Source organism: Nomia melanderi, chromosome 8, assembly GCF_051020985.1.
Source record: "Nomia melanderi isolate GNS246 chromosome 8, iyNomMela1, whole genome shotgun sequence".
NCBI lineage: Eukaryota > Metazoa > Arthropoda > Insecta > Hymenoptera > Halictidae > Nomia > Nomia melanderi.
The window spans coordinates 3,131,828-3,156,216 of NC_135006.1; the positions used below are offsets into that span (position 1 = coordinate 3,131,828).

At 34.2% G+C, this 24,389-nt stretch overlaps 1 protein-coding gene across 3 annotated transcripts in view; it reads left to right on the plus strand.

Annotated features, from left to right (window-relative positions):
- The window catches only part of LOC116426561 (uncharacterized), a 53,249-nt gene extending 42,100 nt beyond the window's left edge, over window positions 1-11,149 (plus strand). The window contains exons 3-6 of one of the 3 annotated variants that reach the window (XM_031975665.2): window positions 1,812-1,883; window positions 8,253-8,392; window positions 8,530-8,681; window positions 9,339-11,149. In XM_031975665.2, coding sequence (XP_031831525.2) covers window positions 1,812-1,883; window positions 8,253-8,392; window positions 8,530-8,681; window positions 9,339-9,410 — 436 coding nt within the window. In that variant the 3' untranslated portion in view covers window positions 9,411-11,149. Of the gene's footprint in view, window positions 1-822; window positions 1,884-8,252; window positions 8,393-8,529; window positions 8,682-9,338 lie in introns of those variants that run through there. The other 2 variants (XM_031975664.2, XM_031975666.2) reach the window with 2 other exon arrangements.
- The last annotated feature ends 13,240 nt before the right edge of the window (window positions 11,150-24,389 follow it).

A 24,389-nucleotide genomic window follows, 5' to 3' on the forward strand; every position in this document is an offset into this window, starting at 1 on the left:
AAAAGGACTGGCTTTTGCGAAGGGCTAGCTAATTCAAACACGGCGTCGACTTGTTTAATAAACGAACGTAGCTTTGTTCTGTCGCCATCGAATTCTTTTGGCAACAGCCTTATTAAATGATCCAAAGATATTGCTACTGAGGAAGTGATATTTGTGTTAACGTCATTATTTAGGGACATTTTTGTATAAGAGGATGGGATTATAAGTCGGAAATTGAAAAATAATACGTTGAGAATATCTGGAGTTCAGTACTTACGATGCGACGGTACGGTTTCTTCCTTCCGAAGAGAGACTGCAACTCACAATGGTGCTGGGCCACAAGGAATCCAGAAGATACGACCAGTTGTGTATGTTGAGCTTCGGGACGAGTCTCTTCTTTTCTTGTTGTTCCGATGTAACCGATGAAAATCAGCACCCTTTCGTCAGTGAGACAGTGACTGTCCAAATGCAACTGAGTGAAAGGCCGTCAGAACAATCCCACTTCTGACACCAAATTTGTGTTGGATTCCGGATTGAGGAATTTAAACGCAACTTGTTAGAGAGGCTCGAAGGTTTTTATTCGTAAGCGGTAAGTTCCGCACGCAAGTACGAACTACAGAGAACTGACTCACTGGTTAAAAATGGTAATATATATACTACTGGAAATGGTCGGCATAAGGGTAGAGTGCAAAAGGGGCAAGATGAGTAATCGGGTACGGGAAGCTAGCTGGTTAGGAATTTGGAATCTATGAGTCAGGATGTTTTTCGCAGGATGATTTGTCGTGTTTGTCGCGGGGCGATACAATATCTAAGGTATCGGTAGGTTAGTCATGCAACACAATATTATCTGATGTCACGCACATGTGTTTCATAATTAGTCTGTCTATTTACCGTGGTCGATATCACGTATTTTAAGATCTTACAATTAGCCGATTTATATCAAGTACACTGAAAAGTTTTTGCCGATTTTTGTTAAGCGAAATTTCTGGTATTGCTATAATAACTATCCGGCGACCGTAAACGATAACGCCTCTCGCATTAATCGAGGCGACCTTAGGTTTAAAAGTGCACAGGGGCAAGGGGACTCTTCTATTCGTGATGCTGGGGTAGCCTTGGCTTTTAACGCATGGTCATTATTGGCGCACGATAATAAGAAAGGACGGAAGCGTAACCGAATGCGATGAAGTGAAACGTAACGATAGAAAACAAAATCTCTATAGTTCCGTTTCACTCTTATACCTTATAAAAATGTCTTGCTGAACGGAACCGTACTGTGTCAGACTATATAATATGAAACGTCATTTAGAGGAAGATGAAAAATTGGCCGACTACCTACAAGTAAAAAAAGCAAAGAAACAAAATAAATTGCCCGTTTTTTCCGCTTAATACCCTTCACGAAGACTTCTAATACTTAGTATAGTAGGGCCTCTGTATTTGCAGGATATTGGTAAAATTGTTACAAATACCAAATGCATACGGCATTTTACACTAATCAATGCATCTCATTTTGTCGAATTTTGTTTCGTTCATGTTCTTTGTTATGAGATTAATCAACCCATAACGATGATTTGTCAAAACAGAAGTGTTACTGTTGCTATAGCTACTCGATTGGGCATCGCGAGTGGATTTAAGCTTGTAAGTAGTCGACGAACTTCCTACTTCCGTATAATATGCGTGACTTCAAGTCAATCAGCATCGATCATAAACCAATGGTCAGTTCCCCGGAAAAGGACGGTGCCTAACTCTTTTTCTTCAGCCCTTCCTACTGCCACGTGGGAAATATACACCGCCCCACCTGGTTCTATGCTTTACAATCTTCTGTTTTATTTCAGAGCAGCGGCCGGTTTGATCTTCTTCCTAGAGATCACGTGGGCCGTCACGCTGTTCGTGCAAATCTGTGTCAGGTATCGATGCATATTTGTTTCAATAAAACGTGTTCGCAGATCCTTTAATATACAGGGTGTTCCATAACATGAGGGGCATACTTCATCGGTGAAGAATGGATACAAAAACAATGAGAAAGGTAAACACAAATACATGTCAAACTTGATCTTGTCCCTGGAGTACAGTAGCACTTGCACTCTGTCGGCGTACCTGCTGTTTATCATCATATCGCAATCCAGTGTTGGCACGTTGCAAGTTTTAACCCTTTTGCTGCGACGGTGTTGGTCGCTGGTACGTATATACGAGAAAATTGTGTCACGAGTTCGTACATTGCAGCGAATCGAGTCTAACGTTTCTGTTACGTTACGTAAATTCACGTTAAACCCTTTCTTCCTCGATTATGTCAAATTAATATGACGAATTATAAACGTACGTGTCGTATAAAGGAAATTTTAAGAGTCAACTTAATCATGTTTCTCAAATAATGCGAAATTCTCATAAACTTAATCACATTTTTAACGATGCATGATTATATCTATAATCACGGTAAGTATTTGACATCGGGTGATCATAGTCGACTTATGTAATGAAAGAGTTGAGAAACGAAATTTTATGGTGATTTATATATACAAAATCATGAAAAGGAAGCTGAGTGAGGAGGAAAGCAGTTTGTTCTGAGACTATTAGTGGATTAATTAGTAACGTAGTATCTGTAGCAAATCATGTTTTAGATATGTCTCATAATTAGTTGAGAAGGACGTATATAGAAATCCTCATGAGCCTCCTAGTGGGGAGTACAAAAGGTGTCGCGATAATTTAATACGGAGATATTCGCTAAATTCGTAACTTGTACGCTCGAAAACAAATGCGAACGGCGACAGCACGACATTTACAGATACCGGAGCTGTACAACGGATGTGATTATGTACGTCGCGCTACAGAGTTGCAAATGAGTGACTTTGTTCGTCTGATTTTGTCCAAAACTACATACCTACGTCATGTCTACTCGACTCGGTCGAACTGTTTCAAACACCCACTGAACTTATCCAACAGTGTGGGTGCAATAACAGGGGCGAAATATAATAATAGATCAAATATTTTTTAGCTCTTGTTACCTTAATGAGATTATCCTTCTGAACAATTATAGAATCACCTTCGCGTGAAGAACAATCCGCTGTAAAATTAAGTACTAAAGTAATTTTGAAGAATAAGTGGAATGTGTAAATATAAATGAATGTACGTATTCACAATCGAACGAAAACCAAATATTGTCCAACTTTATCCTTTATCTGCATGTCCTGGCCACAATTCCGAAATCACCATGAATTAAGCGAAAAAAATTGGAAAGAAGCCATCGTGGAATATGGAAATATTTCTGCATAGCTTTCTTCTTAAACTGAAGGACAAATTCGCAAAATAATCGTGATCCAAGATTGTTTTTAAGGAAAAATTCAGCTAAGGCTAGATTTCGTTAAAAAAAAACTTTTTATAAATAAATTGAAAAGTATTAAAATTTACATATTACAGATTTGTAAAAATAAAAGTTCAATGTTAAAAGCAGTTTTCATAAAAATTCTTCATATTTAGGTACATGAATAATATAAAAAGAAGCAAAAGTATTACTTACCTTCTTTTTTTATTATTGCTATTCTAATTTCTCACATAACGATCTTACGTTGTTCTTGTAATTATCGTATAACTATTTTCTTTAGTAGTATTTGAAAGAAATAGAATTTACATAATGCTTCTTGCAAATTACGTGAATGAAAGAATCGTGTGCTAGAATACATTTGATAAAAGGATAATAAAATCAATATTTATGAGGGAAGTTATCTAATTATTGATATTTTCGAATATAAAATTAATACTTGTACAATTCGATGTAACGATACTGACAGTGTTTAGCGATTATCTCAAAAACTAAATGAAAACGACATTTTTCTCAGAGGAAACATTGTTTAAATTTACGCCTTAAATGTTGAATCTTCTCTAAAAACAGAACTGGGGTGTATTGTATGTAAGCAGTGTCCAAGCAACCAAATTTTTTTGTAAATTAATCATTTTCGGTATTTTGTGTCGCTGAATCCGAAAATGAGAGTCTATTTTCCGAAAAATGAGGGTCTTCAAAAATAGAGTATAAAAAATTAGTTTATGAGCTTTTTATTAGAAAACATATTATTACGACAAACTATGACGTTATGTGGTTATGTTATTAATTATCGAGTCTTGAGAGCTTCGAGTAGAATATTGTCGTCTAGTTGCTTGAAAGCAATAACACAAACACCGATAAAATTTATTGACAAGAAGTGAGGACCTCAATCCGAATTAGTCATTCATTAAATAATTATTAAAAGGAAAGCTTCATTTAGGTAATAGAAACTGTTAAAAATTCAGAATGTACTGTTAAAATAAAATATTTATACTAAAGAATTTTCAACTATTTTTGTATTCTATTTATAAGAGTGTCCATTTTCGTAAAAAGACCATGACTTGAATAAGAAAAATTGCTGCTGAGTACTGATGGTGCATCCTAGAATCGTCTTGATTAATATTTCACACTAACTGTGCTTATGGTAAAACCACGTAACCACCTCGCAACTGAGGCTTTAGAACTATTTAATTAGGACTATTTATACTTTCTTGGCCCACTGTAATTATGCATGCTCTATGTCTTATTTATATTTGATATACAGTCATTAAATTTTAAATGTGGAAATATTATGATGGAAAATTAAAATTTAATATTATGGCAAGAAAAATTCAATACTAATTTCTAAAAAAAAACATCTCCGTATTTATATATTAGAATTAATACTCTTTGTAAGAGTCACATATCAAGATTTATCTGCTTTCAATCAGTTTCAATCATTCGATGTTCCCTTTTTACGAAGCCCTGACACGTACGTGCACGAGGAAGGGGGACGGAATTCTCTATTGCTTATTCAACAAACTTCACAAATTGTATCAGACACGTTCTCTCTTTAATTGAGTTATCACTATTTTGCAAACCCGTGGTTTGCATCTTCGATTTTCAGCAATAACTAATTTTAGAGAATAAAGAACGTGTACTGGATTGTATTATAAACTTGTAAAAACTGGCACGGAAACTTTGCAAAGGATTCAGACAGCTTTTGAAGATACTGATTTGAATCGTTCAAAACTGTACGAATGGTAAAATAGATTTAAAAGTGATCGAACGTCAATTGAAAACGACCCACGACCTAGAAAGCTTTCAACCTCAACAATAGAAAGAACAAAGCAGGAAATCAATGCCTTGTAAAAAACGTCGACTAAATACGATAAGAGAATTTTCAGACAGTGTGAATATTTTGTATGGTTTAGACTGGGCCATTTTCATCAACTAAAATACTACAAAGCTTTTCTTTTAATTATCTATTCTATGTTATCTTATAACTATTTTCGGTGAGCTAACAATCAAATTTACAACTTGTAAATATTTCCTGTGTATGCAGGACACTCAATACTGTTTTCACTTCATTCTGATTCTACACCGAATGTCTTCTAGTTTATAGAATTTGCATTAAATATTCCAAAAGTTTATTTGAATGTTTCTTGAATTTACTTTTCTAATATGTTACGTGGTATATAATATGTTACTTCAAATATAGTATTATAGTACTCACATAATTTTTGGTATAATCTATAATTCATACAGTAACAATTAGGTGTTCATACAATAATATTTTATTTTATATTCAAATTGTTTTAAATTTTCGCATAAAATGTAAGTAAAGTAACAACGCCACTTATTGTAGAAAAATTGAAACAAACTGAAAAAAAACAATTTAATTGTATATTTAATACGTATTATGAAAACAAGTAATTTTTAAAATTTTTACAAAAGTAAGGGTAACGGCCGTATCGTCGTTATTTGGTTTCCAGAAATAATGGGTTATAATGGTTGATTAGTTTCTTCTCTATGTACAAAGTGCAATAAGAGTAAATGTAAAGGTCACTCTGGATCTGTGATGATTCGAAGAAAAAGAATTTATACAACATTAACGGTCAGATACCATATTGAGAATTTTATTTCATTGACATTTAACTATTTGCATTGTACTTCCACGTCCGATAATATAAAACGAATAATTTTAAACTGATCTGTAGTAAATAACTGATCCAGGATTGATGTAAGGCTGCTACCGCTAAATACGCTCGAAAACTATAGAGTATCTTTTTAACCTGACCAACTACGGTAGGACCTGCAGTAGTAGTAATAACAGTCCCAAAAGCTCGACCGATCTCGAGCTCGACACAATTCGAGGGTGGAACATCTTTTCGGGCATAGGGTACAGGGCACTCGAACTGAAAAGATTGTCGAGCCTCGGGCCATGTCGACCTCGAGATCAGTCGAGCTCTTAAGACTGTTTTATCCATCATAAACCCACACACTCCTAGAAAAGAATCCGTGACTTTCCGAAAACCTACTACTACTACTGAAAGTTCTATCGCAGGTGGTCTGGTTGAAAAGGAATTCTATAGTTTTCAAGCGTGTTTAGTAGTAGCATCCCATGCTGCACGATACGTATTGGGCGACGCGAATCGCGATTCAGGAATCGTAGTGTGAGAGCAGCCTTACGCTTATTCTGAATATTTATTAGGATTCCTGGATTAGACTGGCTAGATTACTCTCGATTCTCTCGATTCCTAGCCAGATTTCCAATGTATTTTATAACATATTACATACTATACTATCTGGTTTCGTGTAGTAAACAGAATACATTTTTTGAATATTATTTGAATAATTTCTTACACGAGTAATAGCAGAAAACGTGCTCATATCAGTCTTGCTGAAATATGTTGTTTATTAATTTTTGTCAGTGAATGTAAGGATGGGAGTGTTGTTAAATGTAAGGAATACTCACGTTTCTGTTGCTGGTGGTATAGAGTAAGAAAACAATTTCTAACTAAAATTTTACGTACATTATTTTTGGGTTTTCGAACATCGACTGGTCAAGTGAAAATAAGAAATTCTCAGCTACTTTCTTTGAACGGCGACAACAGCAAATTTGTATTTATTTGTTAAACATCAATAAGCAAAACTCTTCTGATTTTATGTCCTATCTTAACTTATTTAATTTGGTCAAACATGATCTGTATCTCAACGTTTCAATATCGTTACTCAAATCGCTCGCCCCAAGTGGAATGAGTTAAAAATTTGAAAAGCCTTATCTACCCGCATAAATTTACCTGATTGTAGTTAAAACTGATTCTCTGATCCTGAAATTTCCATTCGCTTTAACCTTTCGTGCACATTATAATTTGAATATACCTACTCCTATTGTACTCGATGCTCATTTGTATATTATTTTTTATTTATATTATTAATATTTAATGCCAATTTTTGTTACACATGAAATAGTACTTACTACAATATATTCTTGAAGCATTAAAATTACGTACCTCACAGTCACAAGAGTTCTGTTTATAAAATTATCTTCATGTAATTAAAAATAAAATAATATGTATGCAGTAAACAGATTAGTTCGAATTTTTATTTAATATGTAACATTAATAAACAAAAAGTTTTGTATAAAATATAAATGAAACATATCCTCTGCATAATTTAATAAGAAAATGTAGGAATAATTGAAATAACTCTTTTTTCAAAGTAACTTTTAACTCCTTAACTATCGATTTCGTGACTCTCACGGGCTAGCTCAACACGTGCGGTCTGGTCTAACATTTAAATACCTAAATTGTTTTTAATTAAAAGTGTTTATTAATAACAGTACATAACGAAAACAATCAACACCCAACGATTTGTGATTTATTCAATGGTTTCGCTGTTTTCCTTTACTTCTATATTCTAGTTCGTGTCATGAAGTAAAAAACTTAAGCACTGCAAGAAGGATTTCTTTAATTTAATTCGACAGTTAAGGAGTTGATAATCAAATCTCCAGTAAATCATTCGATTACACTCGTTTCTACAAATTGACTGTCCTTCGTTTCCCCAAATTCAAAGACTTATTCTCAACGCATTCGTGTCTCACACATTTGTTCGTTCTATTTACACATTCACACCAGGCGGTTACAATTAGCCACGCTAGTTCAGACATTGATTTTATACATTGATATTTAAAAAACAATTGTCTATCCAGAAAGTCATGACACGCGATAACTGTGACACAAGAGTTGGATGAAATAAGAGATATGTTTATATAAACTTTTTCATTGCTTTTGTGTCCCTTACGTAGACCAGAAACGGCCACCACGTGTTATGAAATTCCCAGTACAAATAAATATAATCAGTTTTCGTTACACGGATAGTGAAGTATGGCTGTGAAAACTTTAAGTGTTCAGTGTCATAGTCATTTTTAGTGACAGGAGAAAGTAGGAAGAAAAACAAGTACACATTGATGTTTCAGAAACGACGAGTCACTTTGTTTCTGTTGCTGGTCTGGTGTACTAGCGATAACGAACGGCTGGCGAAGAGCATTGTTTTATCTACCGTTGTCCTGTGCTCTAGCGTGGAAACCACATAATCTATGGCTATCCTACGTTGCTGGTACTTGTAAATCGTCTTTGTATTTTTCAACTTTAGCAATTTAATTAATGCACTACAAATCTTATGAAATAAATTTGAAGTAAAACTACGTGCTATTTTTCCTCCGACTATTCCCGCTTTGCTTCTTTTGTTCACAGCCGGATTGTTGGCAGCACTGTCTCTATTGCACATTGTCTCCAGCGCTTTGGAGGATCGGGCTTTGACATGCCAAATGAATAATGCGGATTCGGTAGCTGAAAGTCTTTTGAACACCAGGTCCGAACATTACGATCGTTTTGAAGAAGTTCTGGTAAGTGAACGTTGTTAACGATAATTTGCGTATTAAATATAGTCAACTCCAATGTTACGATCAGATATATAATTCAAAGACAATAATATCTAATCAGATAATATAATCCAAGGAGCATTTTTAATTTTCTGCACTTGTTTAAATTATATTAGAGGAAGAGATGGTAATTTGGCCTCCAAATTGAATTTTTTCTCTACAATTTAATTCATAATATCAATTGCTTCAAATCTTTTCATAAAATGTAGTCCATTAATGAAATGGTTACACGAAAACAACTCACGTAGTTGAAAACGCATAGTGTAGAATACGCACAGTTCATAATCTGTACTTACAGGATGTTTCTAAATTGTAGTGCACAATATATAGGGCGTATACAATTTATTAAACTGAGAAAAAAAACCACAGTTAACATGGGTCGGAAGCTCAGTAGTTTCCGAAATAATAGATTTTGTTTAAAAAAAGAAACAATGCACGAGGACCGCATTAAGAACACTGAATTATCTTGTAAAATATCAGTGATACGAACGAATATGTCAAACAAATCTTACATAGTATGAAATAGTACATACATAATTTTAATCTTCTAACCAATTTAATTCCTGCGAGACACGCACCGATAACAGCAACAATTTTTAATAACGACCATCGTTTTACAAGGTGACTGAAGTCATGGATGATGGCATGACAGGACCGGCAGGGAGAATGGACAACAACGATGGGGAAATGTGACACGATCGTCGGCCCTCTTGGGCGAGCGAGTCAGATGAGGATAGTGAACCCGAACAAAGGACGTGTCAGATAGCAACGTTGACTTAGTCCTTGATGCGGGAAAGGAGAGACGCTAATTTCAGTGTCTCGCGAGAGTTACCAAGATGAAGGCTGTCGGTCTATCCACAATGTCAATCGTGACGTGGTTGAAACAAAATTCATGACTCTTTTTTATGAGACTGGTTCTTTATTGTGCATTGCACACACCAATAACGAGGTCAATCCGAGACTTCTGCCGGAGATCGATTCATTCTAATATATAGAGTGTCATATATTGTTCGTCTGTAAGTACAATTACTTCCGGAATTACTCGTTATTTAAAAAATGTCTCAAATTCAATTTCTTTCTTTCGAGAGAGCGTTAATTCAGTACATGTTGGTATGTTTTTGGGTGAACGTGTGTAAATAGTGCTGTAAAACGCTCGAGTCTTCGAAGCTTCAAGACTTAACAAAAGGCTCAGTCTTGAAGACTTGGAATTCAATAAATCTCGAGTCTTTGATCAAGACTCAATCTTGAAGCTTTGAAAGCTTGAGCTGAACCTTGAAAGCCATCAACGCTCGAGTTTTTACGCCCGAAAGACTTGAACCGTCTGTTTCTATATTAGGTTCGAGTATTCAAGCTTAAAGACTCAAGCTAATATTGAAGACTTCGGCTTTTGCTGAAGCTCTGAAGACTCGAGGCTCAGAGCTCATTATTAGAACAATACGCGTAGGAGATATGAAAGGTAACTATGTGTTATTTTTTCAAGTATAATCATGTAATTTCCTTTGCATTAATTGATGGACCAGGTCATTCTCTAAAAAAAAGTATTAACCTATCTACATCGAAAACCCATCAAAACAGAACAAAATTATATTTAAAACATTTTTTAAATAATGAATAGTTCCAGAAATAATTTAATTTATAGATTAATACTGGACACTATATATAACTACAACCGCTTGTACGGTCGTTAGTGAGATAGAATATTGACCTACGTGTAATTTTTGTCGTTCCGTACAGTGCTGTAACTTTCTAATTAATTCGCATTTCTTACAATGAAAATATCTTGCGTTTATATGCAAATATCCTAATTATGAAATGTTTTGAGATAATTTAATTGTTAATAGGTACAGTAAATTGAACAATATGAACAATATGTGATTGGAGTGAAGAATCAATAAAATACATGTGGGATTGGGCGGTACTTTTAAGGTTTATCAAAAATTAATTAACAAGATAAAAGTATTAAGAAGACAAAAAATGTGTGTGCATCCGCTAATGCTCGCTGCAGATTCACGCTTCAGACTTGTTTACTTTAAACTATCGACACTGTTCTCCCGACTGCCTTGGGCTCGAATTTTCATGCACTTTTATCATGCATTCACAATCACTTTTTTATTCTTTTCACGCGTATCCTTTTCACTTGCATCTTATTCCTTTCATCCATAGCTAAAACTTACGCAATAACATATACGCTCCACTAATCATTTCATTCTCATGGTCTAAGTCACCCGGTTCCAAACATTCTTCCTTCACACATTTCCAGCTATTCGAGATCAGGAGGTCTGCAGTAATACTTTCCTAAAACATACTGTAGCAGGACGACACCGGCCACACACCCGAATAGTCATCTCATATCTTAAGCAATTGAATTTTACAATATAAGTACTGTTCTCCAAGGACGTTTGGTAACTTGTCCCAGGAACTAAAGGGACAAGTGCGGCAAGAGGACACGTCCACTCGCGATGAGAACGTTGACGCCTCGGTTTCGGCCGCGTTTATTATTGGCTGATTCGCGTAAACGAAAATCACAAATGAAACAGAATATGACAAAGTGAAATACAAACAAGAGTTGAGCATCGAGAGTCCAGACGCAGGACTTCAAAGTGATGCCACACGCGTCAAATATAAACGTGCAATAAAGGAAATATCAATTTCATTAATTTCATTGTTACTTTCTCGAACGTAATGCAAGTGAATTGTTGACACTATTGTGATTAATAGGTGATTATAAGGAAATGAACCTTCAATTTTGGTAATTACATTGAGTCAGTAAGTCTACTCCGATTTGCATCGTGTTTGGCACTACGTTTGAGTGCCATCCACCGGCACTATGTTTGAGAAAATAAGAATGAAATTAATGAAATTGATATTTCTTTCATTGCGTGCTTATATTTGATGTGTGCCGCATCGCTTTGAAGTCTCGGGCCTCGACCCACGATGTGTCAACCCTTATTTGTGTCTCACTTTGTCGTATTCTGTTTCATTTGCGATGTGAGTTTACGCGAATTAGTCAATAACTGAGGCGTCAACATTCATCGCGAGTGGACATGCCCCCCTGCCGCACATGCCTGTTCAGTTCAAGGAATAAGTTACCAAACGTCGTTGGAGGACAATACTTCGTCGCGACTGATTAACAAACCCTTTTGACGACGGATAGTCGTCGCTTTTGTCACAACGCGTTTCTTATCGCTGTATTTTAAGCCTGTGGCTTAAAAATGAAGAGTACGCTCCACCTCAGCTCGTGGCTCGTCTAATAACAAGAACGTGTCGAAACCGAGTCCCAATAACGATCAAGCCGAGCGCTGCGAGTGGATGTCTCCTCTTGCCCCTATTCACTTTTGAGCCACAAACCGGCTTAACTAACGTAAGATCCCTAAAGTACATAGTATATGTAATGATAATTTACTTTGAAAAAAATACTGATGAAATATTAGGTAATACTGTAAAACCGATTTTCATAAAATTAACAAATGTTATAGAAATGGACATTTTAAATATCTCTTTCCTGTGAGAAAAAGAGCGCTCTCTGATAGCTTCTGAGGTAATCGTTGAAAACTTTCGCTGTCACTAAATGGGATTCTATGTATATTATATGAACATCGCGGTAATTTCGTATTTTCTTTCGCACATATAGAAATGAGTTTCACTTGCATAATGTAGATCGGTATGAATTGGTCTGTATGTCGGTATTATGCAAATCGTTAAAGTTTTTAATGTTCAAAAATTTTACGTAGACTATTGTATAAGAATTCTGAATTCAAGGAATAATATAAAAAATTACGAAGCACTCGCATGTTTGGGGTTACTTAGAAATTTACATTAATTAATTTTTATAAATATTATACATCAGTTTACAAGAAAAACACGAAAAGAATTAATGATTTTTGATATATCTTTTTTCCAATTTAATATTCGGAAAAACCGCTTGAATAATTAAATCTGTTGTTAATAGGCATTTAAGTTTTGTTCGAACAAGATGAATGATTTTCGAGATATTGAGGAAAACATGATTTTCATTTGCAACTTTGAGGGTTATTTTCATCCCTTAAATATGGATCATTACGGAAAAAAGTACGTGTTAAATATTTTTCTATAAACTATTTGATATGTAAAAGGTACAGCAGAATAAGGGGGCCAAAAGTGCCCTTAGACCGATTTTACTCGTAAAAGCTACGTTCGATAGCTTACCCGTAGAAAACATTGTACACCAATTTTCAGCCCTTTATCTCAGTCAGAAGGGTAGTTACAGGGTAAATTTGAATTATCAGTTTTTGTCCTGTTTTCTCCATTTAATAGTGCCTAGAAATTCTGAAAAAAAATGCTGGGACATTTTTGCTATAGCAAATATGGTCGAGAATTTTTTTAGATTTTTCGGTTCCAAAACCTTAGCATGAAACATGAAAAATCCCTAAAACTGTAGGAAAATGTAGATTTTGTATTGAAGCTTTCGAACAACAACTTTTTAATTTTTATAGTATGCGGGTATGTTAATATGACTGACAGTCATTGCCAATTTTTTCAATTTTTTTTTTGCCTGCTGAGACATAGCTAAAAAAATAGAAACCTAGTTTTTCGACGTATTTCAAGAAGAAACATAATCAGTACCATTTTTTTTAAACAGTGTGCCTATTATGAGATTTCGAATATACTTGCATTTGAAAAAATAATGTGTTAATGAAAATAATCAAGTTATTATAATTAAACCTAAACTCTCGATTTACACGGTACATTGGCTCCCGGGAACTGCCGTGTAAATCGAAGCGTGCAGTTCGAGTCCACAATTCACATTTTGAATTTTCTTGCACCTTTACGTTTAAGATTATGATTTATAAATCAAAAGCTTTTTTAATGTATACTGATGAACGTGTTGTAACCACCGAACAGGTAGGAGAACAGTACGTTCTAAGATGGAGTTTAAAATTCTTCTTTGATCTTATGCATTTCTGATTCCACTTAGTATAAAATATATTACAAGAAACTACCAGTATCACTCTTTTTATCTCATGAGGATTTCTTTTATATACCATGTACTTAAATACATCTTCTTTCAATTCTTTGTCTTTCTACAGTATTCTCGCGATTAGTACCCAGTCTGATCTGCAGTATTAATGCCCGGTAGTCACTCCCACTATTGAGAGGTGAGTCCTCCCAGCAAGCTGAGAAGTTCAGCGGTCGAGCATTTGTAATATGATAAGCAATTTATTTACGGTAGATATCGGTGAAACAATATTAATGCAATTGTTACGAGCTGAGGGTTGGCAATATAATTGCCTGACCGAGGATCGTTGGCACCAGGTAAATCAAAGATGGGCCAGTGTCTTTTTTACCACTGAGTGCTTCGATTGGAGTAGAGAAATCGTAGATAGACCAATGTCTCTTTCACCACTAGATACTACGATTGGAAGTAGGAGTGATTTTGCCTTGTAATTCTTTTAAAAATTAATGAGGTACACGTCGAGCGACTAAAGTGTACGTTGTGAAAATGTACTAACACTGCAATTTCAAAGGATGTGATCGCTAAAGAAAGTTGAATTCAAAACTAGAGGAAACCATTTAAATATATTCTGAAGGAAAATTATGTAGTACAATTGTTGATGTGTGTTGTGTCGCGGAATCTAAGTCGCGTTGTTTCGGTTTTGACGCACTGAGAAATGCAAGGGGTGGTATCAGCAGTAATTATACGTACTGTTAGACTATGTTCGAAAGAAACTAGAAATCCGATCACACGATACGTGTGTGTGCTTCCAGAAGAAGGAAAAGGTAACGCACGAAAACTCCATACGTAACACAATTATAAAACTTCTTTGTAAGAGTATTTTTCCAAATAAAACTTTTACTAACGCACTTGTGAGATTCTTCTGATTACAACAAAACAAAACAGAACATACTTTTAGTTACAATTTACTAGAAGAAAACTGATTATTGTAATTTATTAAATAAATAAATATGATCAAAGATATATTGTGTTTGGTCTCGTTTTAATCAGAAAAACCTTGCAATTCAATTGGTAAAAATTTTAATTAATAAATATGAAACATAGAAAAGTTTAACATTGCATTAATGTCTGCTCATTCGTCTGTTTGTTTTGATCGTTCCGAAGGTCGAGCGTCTCGCTCTTTCATTCGCGTTGTCCTTTTCTACAAAAGACAAATAGAAGACTAACAGCACTGCACGATACTATATCTAATCAAAACTAACTCACTAAAGATTTTTTTGAGAAGAGTCGGTTCTTTTAATACTCATTTGGTTGTAATATTGCAAATAAAATTAATGTAATTTTTGCATTTGTCTGACCTGACCGCGTTCACGTGAAATACAAGTGCCGTGTAAATGGAAATTCTTCCGCCGTTCTTCGACCATGTGAAACCGAAATTGTGCAATTAAAGTGCCCTGTAAATCGAGGACTAAGTGTAATTCAAAACAAATATATCATATATCTATCACAATATCAACAACTCCTACAATGATGGTTAGGTTATCTGATTGTAAAACTGTTGCAAACCTTTCTCACCTTTTTTTCAATAGGTTTCACCATTCTTTTACATTTTTTTTCAATTCTTAACTAAATTATAGTAATCAATATTCATTTAAGACTATTCTTAAAATGTTTTAATAATATTTCGTCTCGATATATACATAAAAATTATTTTGGAGCACGTCTTCTGCTCCGCTCGCTTTCCCTCTCACGCTGCGTCTTATTTAAGGTATTGTTCAATATTTTATACATTCAATCAATTTTGGCTCATTTTGGATATGTAAAAGTAGATACTGTAAATTAAATAGTTATAATTTTATACTCGTCAATGAGTTGATGCCAAAAATATGTGGAATATTTTGAAATAAAGTCACTGTTTGGTTCTACCATTCTTCTACCAATGTACACTATTAATAATTAAAAAATATTGACAAACGTTGATCAATTAGGATAATGTTTATAAAACCATACAATTGTTAAATTTCATTATGCAATAATAATTAATAAAATTGTTACAGGAAATATACGATTTTTTAGGTACAAATGAATTTATTCCATTAAAAACAAAACATTTTTGCGATAACATTTTACAGTTAAACCTCTTTTGATTAATTTATAAAAATATCGTACATCATTGATTGTGCGATTATAAATATAAAAAGAGAATATCTATATTTCACTAAAACTACTACTAACTCATTTTCTTCTAAACATAGACTTACACCACTTTCAAAAAAGACGGCTCATATGTAAGGCAAAAACAAAACTAACGAATATTCTTTAATTATTAATAGTGCACAGCAAAGGTGTTTAAATTGATGCCCGCAGACACTATAGTGACACTCCCCTCACGAAAAATTACCCTCTTCATATGTACTTTTACCTGTTTGTGTTGGACACTACATAGAACTGCTCACATGTACAGTCTCATATAGCTCCTTGAGTAAAGATAGTGAGAGACCGCTGTTTTCGAGTTACATATTCTTTAGTTACATACTACATCTTGTGAGACGATTATTCTTCGTACGGGCGATTGAATTTGTAAAATTTTCGACAACAAAAGCGTAATAATATCATAATATATCAAATACGGTACAATATGCTGTAGGGACATGGCAGATATGTTTAATTACAAATAAATAAAACCTCTGTACAAAGTTAAGTAACAGTTATGTTATCCATCTGTATTACAATGTGTGACCCTACATTTAATGGGCGCTTTATTTTCGTATTTTTTATTATATGTAATCCAAGTACCTCCATTTTTACTTGGTATAGTCGTAAACAATATTTCTTTCCTTTAATCGCGTATAATATTTTTATTTGTTACATAATATATTTTAAGCTAAAGATCATCGGATGTAAGTGTGTTAATAATATCTTGAACTGATCAAATATTACTTCAATTTCTTGCGTGTGTCAACAATTCTGCAATGCTAAAATTATACATTATTAAAATATCTGTACAACGGTAAACTTACGTATGGTTATGCGTAAAGGAAAACTGATTACAGATTAAGAAATGTAAATTTACTAAGTAGTTGCAGTACAACACGTAGCGACAAAGTCCAAGGCCGTGTCCAGACTGAGGAGAACTGTTCGCGGTATATTCGTAGGCTTTTTGAAAACTGCTCAGGAACTGCTCGTCGAGAGAAATAGTATTGCATCCACACTAAACCTCGTGAACAGGTCCGGCATGGTTTCTGGATTACTGATCCTTTGATGTACCGCCTTCCGAGCGTACTTACATTGTTCAGTGTTCGCTGTTCAGAAAACTGTCCACACTACTAGCGACAAGGAGTGAAAAGGTTCCGAAAATAACTGTTTAAGATTGTTATACAGGGTGAGTCTCCTAACATGGCGACTTAAAATAACTTGTAAATCGTTCGTTGTACGGAAAAATGTTTAAAGTTAAAGTTCCTCGATATCTAGGGGGACAAGAGTGCTCTAATCTGTTTTTTTATTATCTCATTTGTTTAGCGAGATTTTAGGATCACCTTCAGTTTTTTAAATGGAATGACATATTTTTTCTCAAATTTGGATCAATCATCAAATTTTGCGTAAAAAAGTATTACACAAAATGGAACTTTAAATGAATGGAAATGGAACTAATTATTCATTTTAAGTTCCACTTTGCGTAATACTTTTTTACGCAAAATTTAATGTTTGATACGAATTTGAGAAAAAATATTTAGTCATTCCATTTAAAAAACTGAAGGTGGTCCTAAAATCTCGCTGAACAAATAAGATAATAAAAAAAAAACAGATTAGAGCACTCTTGTCCCCCTAGATATCGAGGAACTTTAATTTTAAACATTTTTCGAATAACTTACAAGTTATTTTACATGTATGTAATCGTCACGTTAGGAGATTTATCCTGTATATCGGTTCCGACTGAAACAATTATGGTAAACCGAAACAAAGTTGTAACTGTTATTAAATATGTTGGTGCTGAACTATATCGGTTTGGATTAGGTTTTGGTTAGATTCCGAAGAATCGGAACCGACATTATGGCAGTTCTATATAACTGTATCGGTTCAAAACCAATATACTTCGAATAACAGTTGACTCCATTTCGGTTCTCTATAACTATTTCAGTCCGAACCGATGTATAACAATTTTAAACAGTTGTTTTCGGAACCTCTTCAATCTCTGTTCTCTATGACTAGAACCGATATCATAATTGTTTTCAACCCCTGACTGGCGAATACGTTTGGCGAGCTGTTCAGAAACTGTTCGCAATCAACTGTTTGAGTGTGATCTAAGCAGAGGTCTAAATAGCTATCGTGTGAACGCTAAAGTTATCAGGGTCGAGACGGGGCTGACTGCGCTTGACAGACTTATCGGGTCATCGCCTTAAAATCATCTAGAGGTAAAGCCCATCAAGTCTTGAGAAGAAGGGGTTGGCATGGATGACCTACTCTCTGTAGGAATTTAGTTGTACAGAATGATAGCAAGATAATTAATGCTACAAAACATGGTCTGGTTCTACATATGTTACTAAATTGAAGATAAACGACAAAATTTTTCACAAGAAGTTTAGTTTTCAAGAAAATAAGTTGAAAGATTCGTCACAATATACTTTTATTTAATTAGCTCACAGATTTATTTTTATACTAATAAATGATATCAACTCTATGATAAGTAGTAATATTACGTTTATTAATAATATTCTTACTTCACTTTTACATTGTTGAAGGAATCTTAAAAAGTGGTGTTCTTTGTTGCATACTTTGGTAGGTATACGTACAGTGAGTCACAGCCAAAATCGTACATCACATATACGAATACGTTTCGTCTCGTGAAAAAGTTCAGGAAGGATATGGGGGAAAAAATATCATGAATCTATATTGTAAATGTATCTATATTTATTATGTAGTAGTATCAAAAGGAACAAAGTTGTCTAAATATAAAAAAAACAAAGTTACTATAATTCAGCCTGGAAAACGTCTCACAGCTAAAATCGTACATTTGTAAAAAAGTGACCAACAATTTGTTTAAATTAAAAATTAATATTTTGTTGGGTGCCCACGACTACATTCTACCGCACGCAATCTATTTGGCATAGATTTTACCAATTTTTCAGTAAAACTGGGTTCAATTTTTCTCCATTCCTCCATTAATACCCTTTTTAAATCATTTTTATTTTTAATAGTATGTTTCCGGATTCTAATCTCTAATTCATTCCAGACGTGCTCTATCACGTTCAAATCAGGTGATTGTGGAGGTGCGTTTAGTACTTTAGGGCAATTATACAGTACCCACATTTTGGCTACATGCGATGTGTGTTTGGGATCATTGTCGCTGTAAAACTTAAACGAATTCAAGATCCCTAATTTTTCGGCACTGTCCCTCAAATTGTTTTTCAAAATATTTATGTAATCATATTTATTCATGTTACCTTCGATAAATGCTAAGTTACCCACTCCGGCGGCGGACATGCAGCCCCAGACCATTACTGATTGCCCTCCATGTTTCACGGTACTGTTTAAATTTTGTATTTTAAACTCCTCATTTGGTCGACGCCACACCGTAATTTTTCCATCTGAATGAAATATGTTAAATTTACTTTCGTCCGTAAATATAGTTTCTTTCCAAAAATCAAAATCTTTGTATATATATTCTCTTGCGAAATCTAGTCTCTTTCTTCTATTCTCCTCGTTTATAAGAGGCTTATTCCGAGCTGTACGACCGTGATTTTATATATTTGAGTTGATGAAGATTTGTTAATTCATTGTCCTATGATTTATTTCTTAACTATGATCGATACGACTATTTTTATCGTTAATAATTTCTTAGAAAAGATAAATTTGTATGCCTGTTCCTCTCACGAACCTATCCTAAAGTGAATCTAAGTTACATCAAATATATCCCACATACTAAAAGTATGATATGAAATGTCAGAAATATATTAAGTTGCTGCGTAAGTTCTGTCCATTTCAATGTATCGTCTACAAATTTGATTTTTGAAAACATTTTGTGTTTACCTAAAACTATATATTTTCCATCGCTATTTATAACAGTCCCTCATCCCTGCAGTAATTGAATTAATTCTTTTTTATAAAAATCTCTAGATCTTTCGTTAAGAAATAATTGTATTGCACTTTTTACTTCTTCGAAATTTAAACAATTTTTTCCATTTTAGTTGTTTTGAAAGGCTCGGAAGAGATGAAAATCTGTTTGGTGCCAGATCTGAGAAATATAGTAGGTGTGGAATAAGTTTCAGCTGTAATTACGATATTTTTGTTTGCGTTGCTACAGCCACGTGTGCGTTATCGTAAAGATGGCTTAAAATACTTTAGTTGTAAATTCCAGGTTCAAAAATTAACGAGAATATCTCATATCTTAAGGGTTATAATAAAATTAATGAGAACATCTCAAGTTCTTATACCACTGTTTATATTAAAGGTTCGTAGAAGTGATAAGGGGGACATATTGTTAATATGAACGAGAAGGCGGACAGAATTTACGCAGGAACCCAATATTTGCACTTGAGCTTAGCCAGTATGAAAGAGATTGCTCAGCGAAATGCCAGAAGAGCAAAATTGAGCCAGCAGTTCTCCATCTATACTATTATTAAGGATAGTAGTTAGAAAACCCAAAGTAGTCACCACACATTATCAGAAGACAGATTCGTTTTTAAGTTTTATTCATTCTAATTCAGCAGTGCGCGTAAGTTAAGATCTACAATCTTTTGAAGGCCGAACGATAAGTTGCTATCTTTCAGCTTCGGTAATGTGGTATGAATTATAGTCTAATGCCGCATGTTCTGACAATTCAATGAAAAACTTGTATATTTTCTTTTAAGGTCAACGTAATTAAAATGCCTCCCGCGTGCACATTTTTTTTAACAATTTCTTCAAACATGTAACGAAGTAACAAAATCGTTGATAAGTGTATTACCTATCGGTACCTACCATGACATTAATACCATTTATATTAGTACAACTATGTCTATATATAGCCCACAGATAGTGAAATGACAGTATAGTATATGTATGAATATTTTCTAGAAAACTAAGTTTCTTATAAAAAAAATTTAATTCTCTGCTTTCACTTATTTTTACACATTCGTAATGAAATCACATGCTCGGTTTTATTGAACAGTCAAAATGGCTATATTGTTTATAACATCTTCCATAAATTATAATACTATTATAATAGAATTCTTTTATACTTCGTAATTACGAATGAATGAAATGGAAATGGTAATGTTATAACAATGAAGCTACAAGCGTTAATGAATTGTGGTGGTTGAACAGCGAATCGTAGGTTTAAACAAAGAGTAAGTTTTATTATTTAAATAAAACCAACGTTAATATACGAAATATGAGACAGTGTGAATTATTGTTACCGTTGTAATTGTATGAATATTAAACATTTGACAATCTGTATCTCATTTGGTGACTGTTTGTTCCTTCTAAATCCAAGTAATTATGAGCAATCACATCTTCCATCCCCCTGTCTATTCTTTAAAACACTTAACAACACTCGAGTCTTAAACATTTTATAAAATATCGTTTATTCCTTGAATTTTTACTATAGTCACACAGATTTTGCGTGAAATAATTTAATAGCGTTTCTTCCTTCTTGCCTAGCCAATTAGCTCTCACTTTTCCAAACTTACAACTCCCACAATCAATGGCAACAAAATGTGGCGCAAGCCCTAATATTGCCAAAAGGCACCGTTATTGTATAGAAGTATCAAGCACTTAGCAATTATGCGTCAAGCAAGGCACTTATTGGTAAGACGACATCGTCGTTAGAAAGATGTAGTCGCCAGAGGACCATTGTAATGACACTATTTCCCCTTTGAAAACTCGTTTTTATCTTTTTGAAAAAAGGTTCGAACTAGTAGTATGAAAAGTCAGTGAACATACTCTTGTGTAAACGCCAATATAGCCCGACAGATTTTTACGCAATCCACGACGAGCGTAAACAATGGAGGAAAGTGCATCTGGGGTGTATCAAGTGTTACAAGAAAATGTGAAAGTTTTTCCATCCCAGAGAATCTGTAGAAAATGGATGCAATGGTTTAAATATGAGAACTGCAAAGTAAGACCCAAAAATCGGCCTTGGCAACTTGAACCATTTGATGAGGATGAGCTGGAAGAAATCATTAATGAAAATTTTCAAAGCGCTCGGTGTCAGAAAGTCGACCATATGAAAACGTCTACATAAAAATGGATTTATTACCATAACTGTCAATGGAGATAGTTATGAGTGGATCCCAAATAGCTGTCTACATTCCACCAAAGAGAAATATTCACGGAAAAAAGGTAATGCTCTGCGTATGTTGAGATATAGAAGATAATTTGCATTATGAACTGTTGCGAACAAATTAAATATTAAACACAACAATTTATCGAGGATTATTCTATCGACTGAACATAAGATTGATGCAAAAAGTGATATTGCTGCAGGCTAATGCAACATCACACGTGGCAAGGATAACAAAGAAAATGATGGAGTATTGGAGCGGAAAGACATGTCACACCCAGCCTACTCTTCTGATCTTACTTTAAGTGATTTTCATTTATTCCAATCTATACGGCACGCTTCAGAAGGCGCAGATTTCATCGGATTCGGTGATATCTGAAGATGACACGACAAATAAATAGCTTTTGGTATAATAAATACTATTTCCTCTGAGACTGATGTTTTCCGTTAGACGGGTAATCCACCAATTGCCAGAGACGTGGAAAAAGGAAAAAGGAACGTGAAAAACATTGCATAAGCGAAAAAACAGTACGAACTAACAAAACCTTTTAATATATTCATAAACACGCATGTAACACTACAAAAGTATTTATAGCCGTACACGTCGTCAATCTTTTGAAGGTCAATTGCGGTAGTTTGGTATTCTATAATTCTACAAAATAGGAATTTAGAAAACTAAAATAGTCCGAGATTTTTGTACATTATTTTTTCCAATTTATGGGGCTCTGCTTCTCCACCTGCACGTCCATTCTCGAAAAACTAGCTTCACCCACACCGACCCGCATTATGTAACTGAAACTTATTTATGCATATTAAACAACGTAGCAAACTTACCACTCACACCGGGATATCATTCACAAATTCGCACTCGCTCCGGAATACTGCACAATGTGCCAACAAGTGCTGGGACTTGACACTCTCGTCTGATTGGTCAGATTTGTAGGTGCGCGCCTTGCTCACGCCTTGCCATTTCCAGACTTACATTTGGATTTCTCGGAGCGGCCGTTCCTGCCTCTATAACATCACGAGTGCCAGGTTCCCAACACTTAACAGTACGTAATACAGCGGTAACTAGTGATGCAGAATTATTGACAATATGGATGTTTATTCCTATCGATTGGACCAATTATGAATCGAAATTATTGTAGCATTGATGTAATCTGCCAAAAACTCTAAAATCGCTAGTTTAAGCTTAGCTATGAATGATTACCTTGTATATATAAAAATCCTTCGAACCTAATAGGACTATTAGTAATTGCGAAATAATAATGTAGGTGCGGGAGGGACTTTGTCGCTCTTTTTGCACTCTCACCTCGAAAAACTAGCCACACTAACACCAATCTCTATTATCTAAATGAAACTAATTTCGATGTAAACATATGAACATAATATCTATGAATGAAGAAAAACATATAATACGATACATATTTTTGTATATAATTCAAATAGTAAAAGAGATTGGCTATTGTATGCATAGGGACAGTGGTGGTTCGCGTATAGGAACTGTGGAACTGCAGCACTCCCAATTTCCACTTGATATTATCGATAACATTTAATAGAATGAGTCCTTTTTTCTTTAATTCTTTCTTTATACTTCTATAATATATAAAGTGCCGGTATGTTTAGTGTTAAAAACCAAATAAAATTAAGTATACGTCCTACAATTAGAGGTTGGTGTCTTTATATTCAAACATATTAACAAGCGGTCTAATAAAAAATATACAGGGTGTCTCCCTTAAATGAGAACTCCAAAATACCTTTGTTATTTTTACTTAAAAAGAAACTTCTTAGAACAAAATCAGACTATTAAGGAGGTAATTGTTATTTTTTTTATGTCGAAACTTAACACTTTATGATTGCTGAATTTGTAACGTTATATTCAAAGTACACTTCAGTAGGTGACATTTCGGTCTCTCCGACAGTTTGCTTCAGGAAAATGTTTCATTACAGATTATTTATTTATTTAATTCAACAATATTTTAATTTAATATTGTTATTTAGAATTTATATTAATTTATATCAATGAGTTTCATATATTAGAGAGATGACTTAACATTTTGCACTCCGAGTTCCTTTCACATTTATTTTTCCATAATTCTGTATTACTTTGAGTGTTTCACTTAAAGTGTATTTCGAAAGACGATTAGTTAATAGTAAACAACGTATACAATTCTTTTTACCAATACCATTAAAGATAGTATAACAACATAATACAATTAAAAAATGTCACACTTTCGAATAAATCTACTGTCTAGTCATATTCGACATAGGAGTGCAAAAGGTTAATGGCTAGCAGAACAGCGCAGAGGTAAGAGGGATCTTTCACTATGTAGCCTTTGTGTCGCGTGGTGGCATTAGCATGAGAAAGTGCAAGAGACAGACACAAAGATAGCACACGCGTAATATCTTTAACTTATCGTGTTAGGATTGTGCTAGCATGGAAACTCTGACATTGAGTGATATGTAACATTTACCTTCT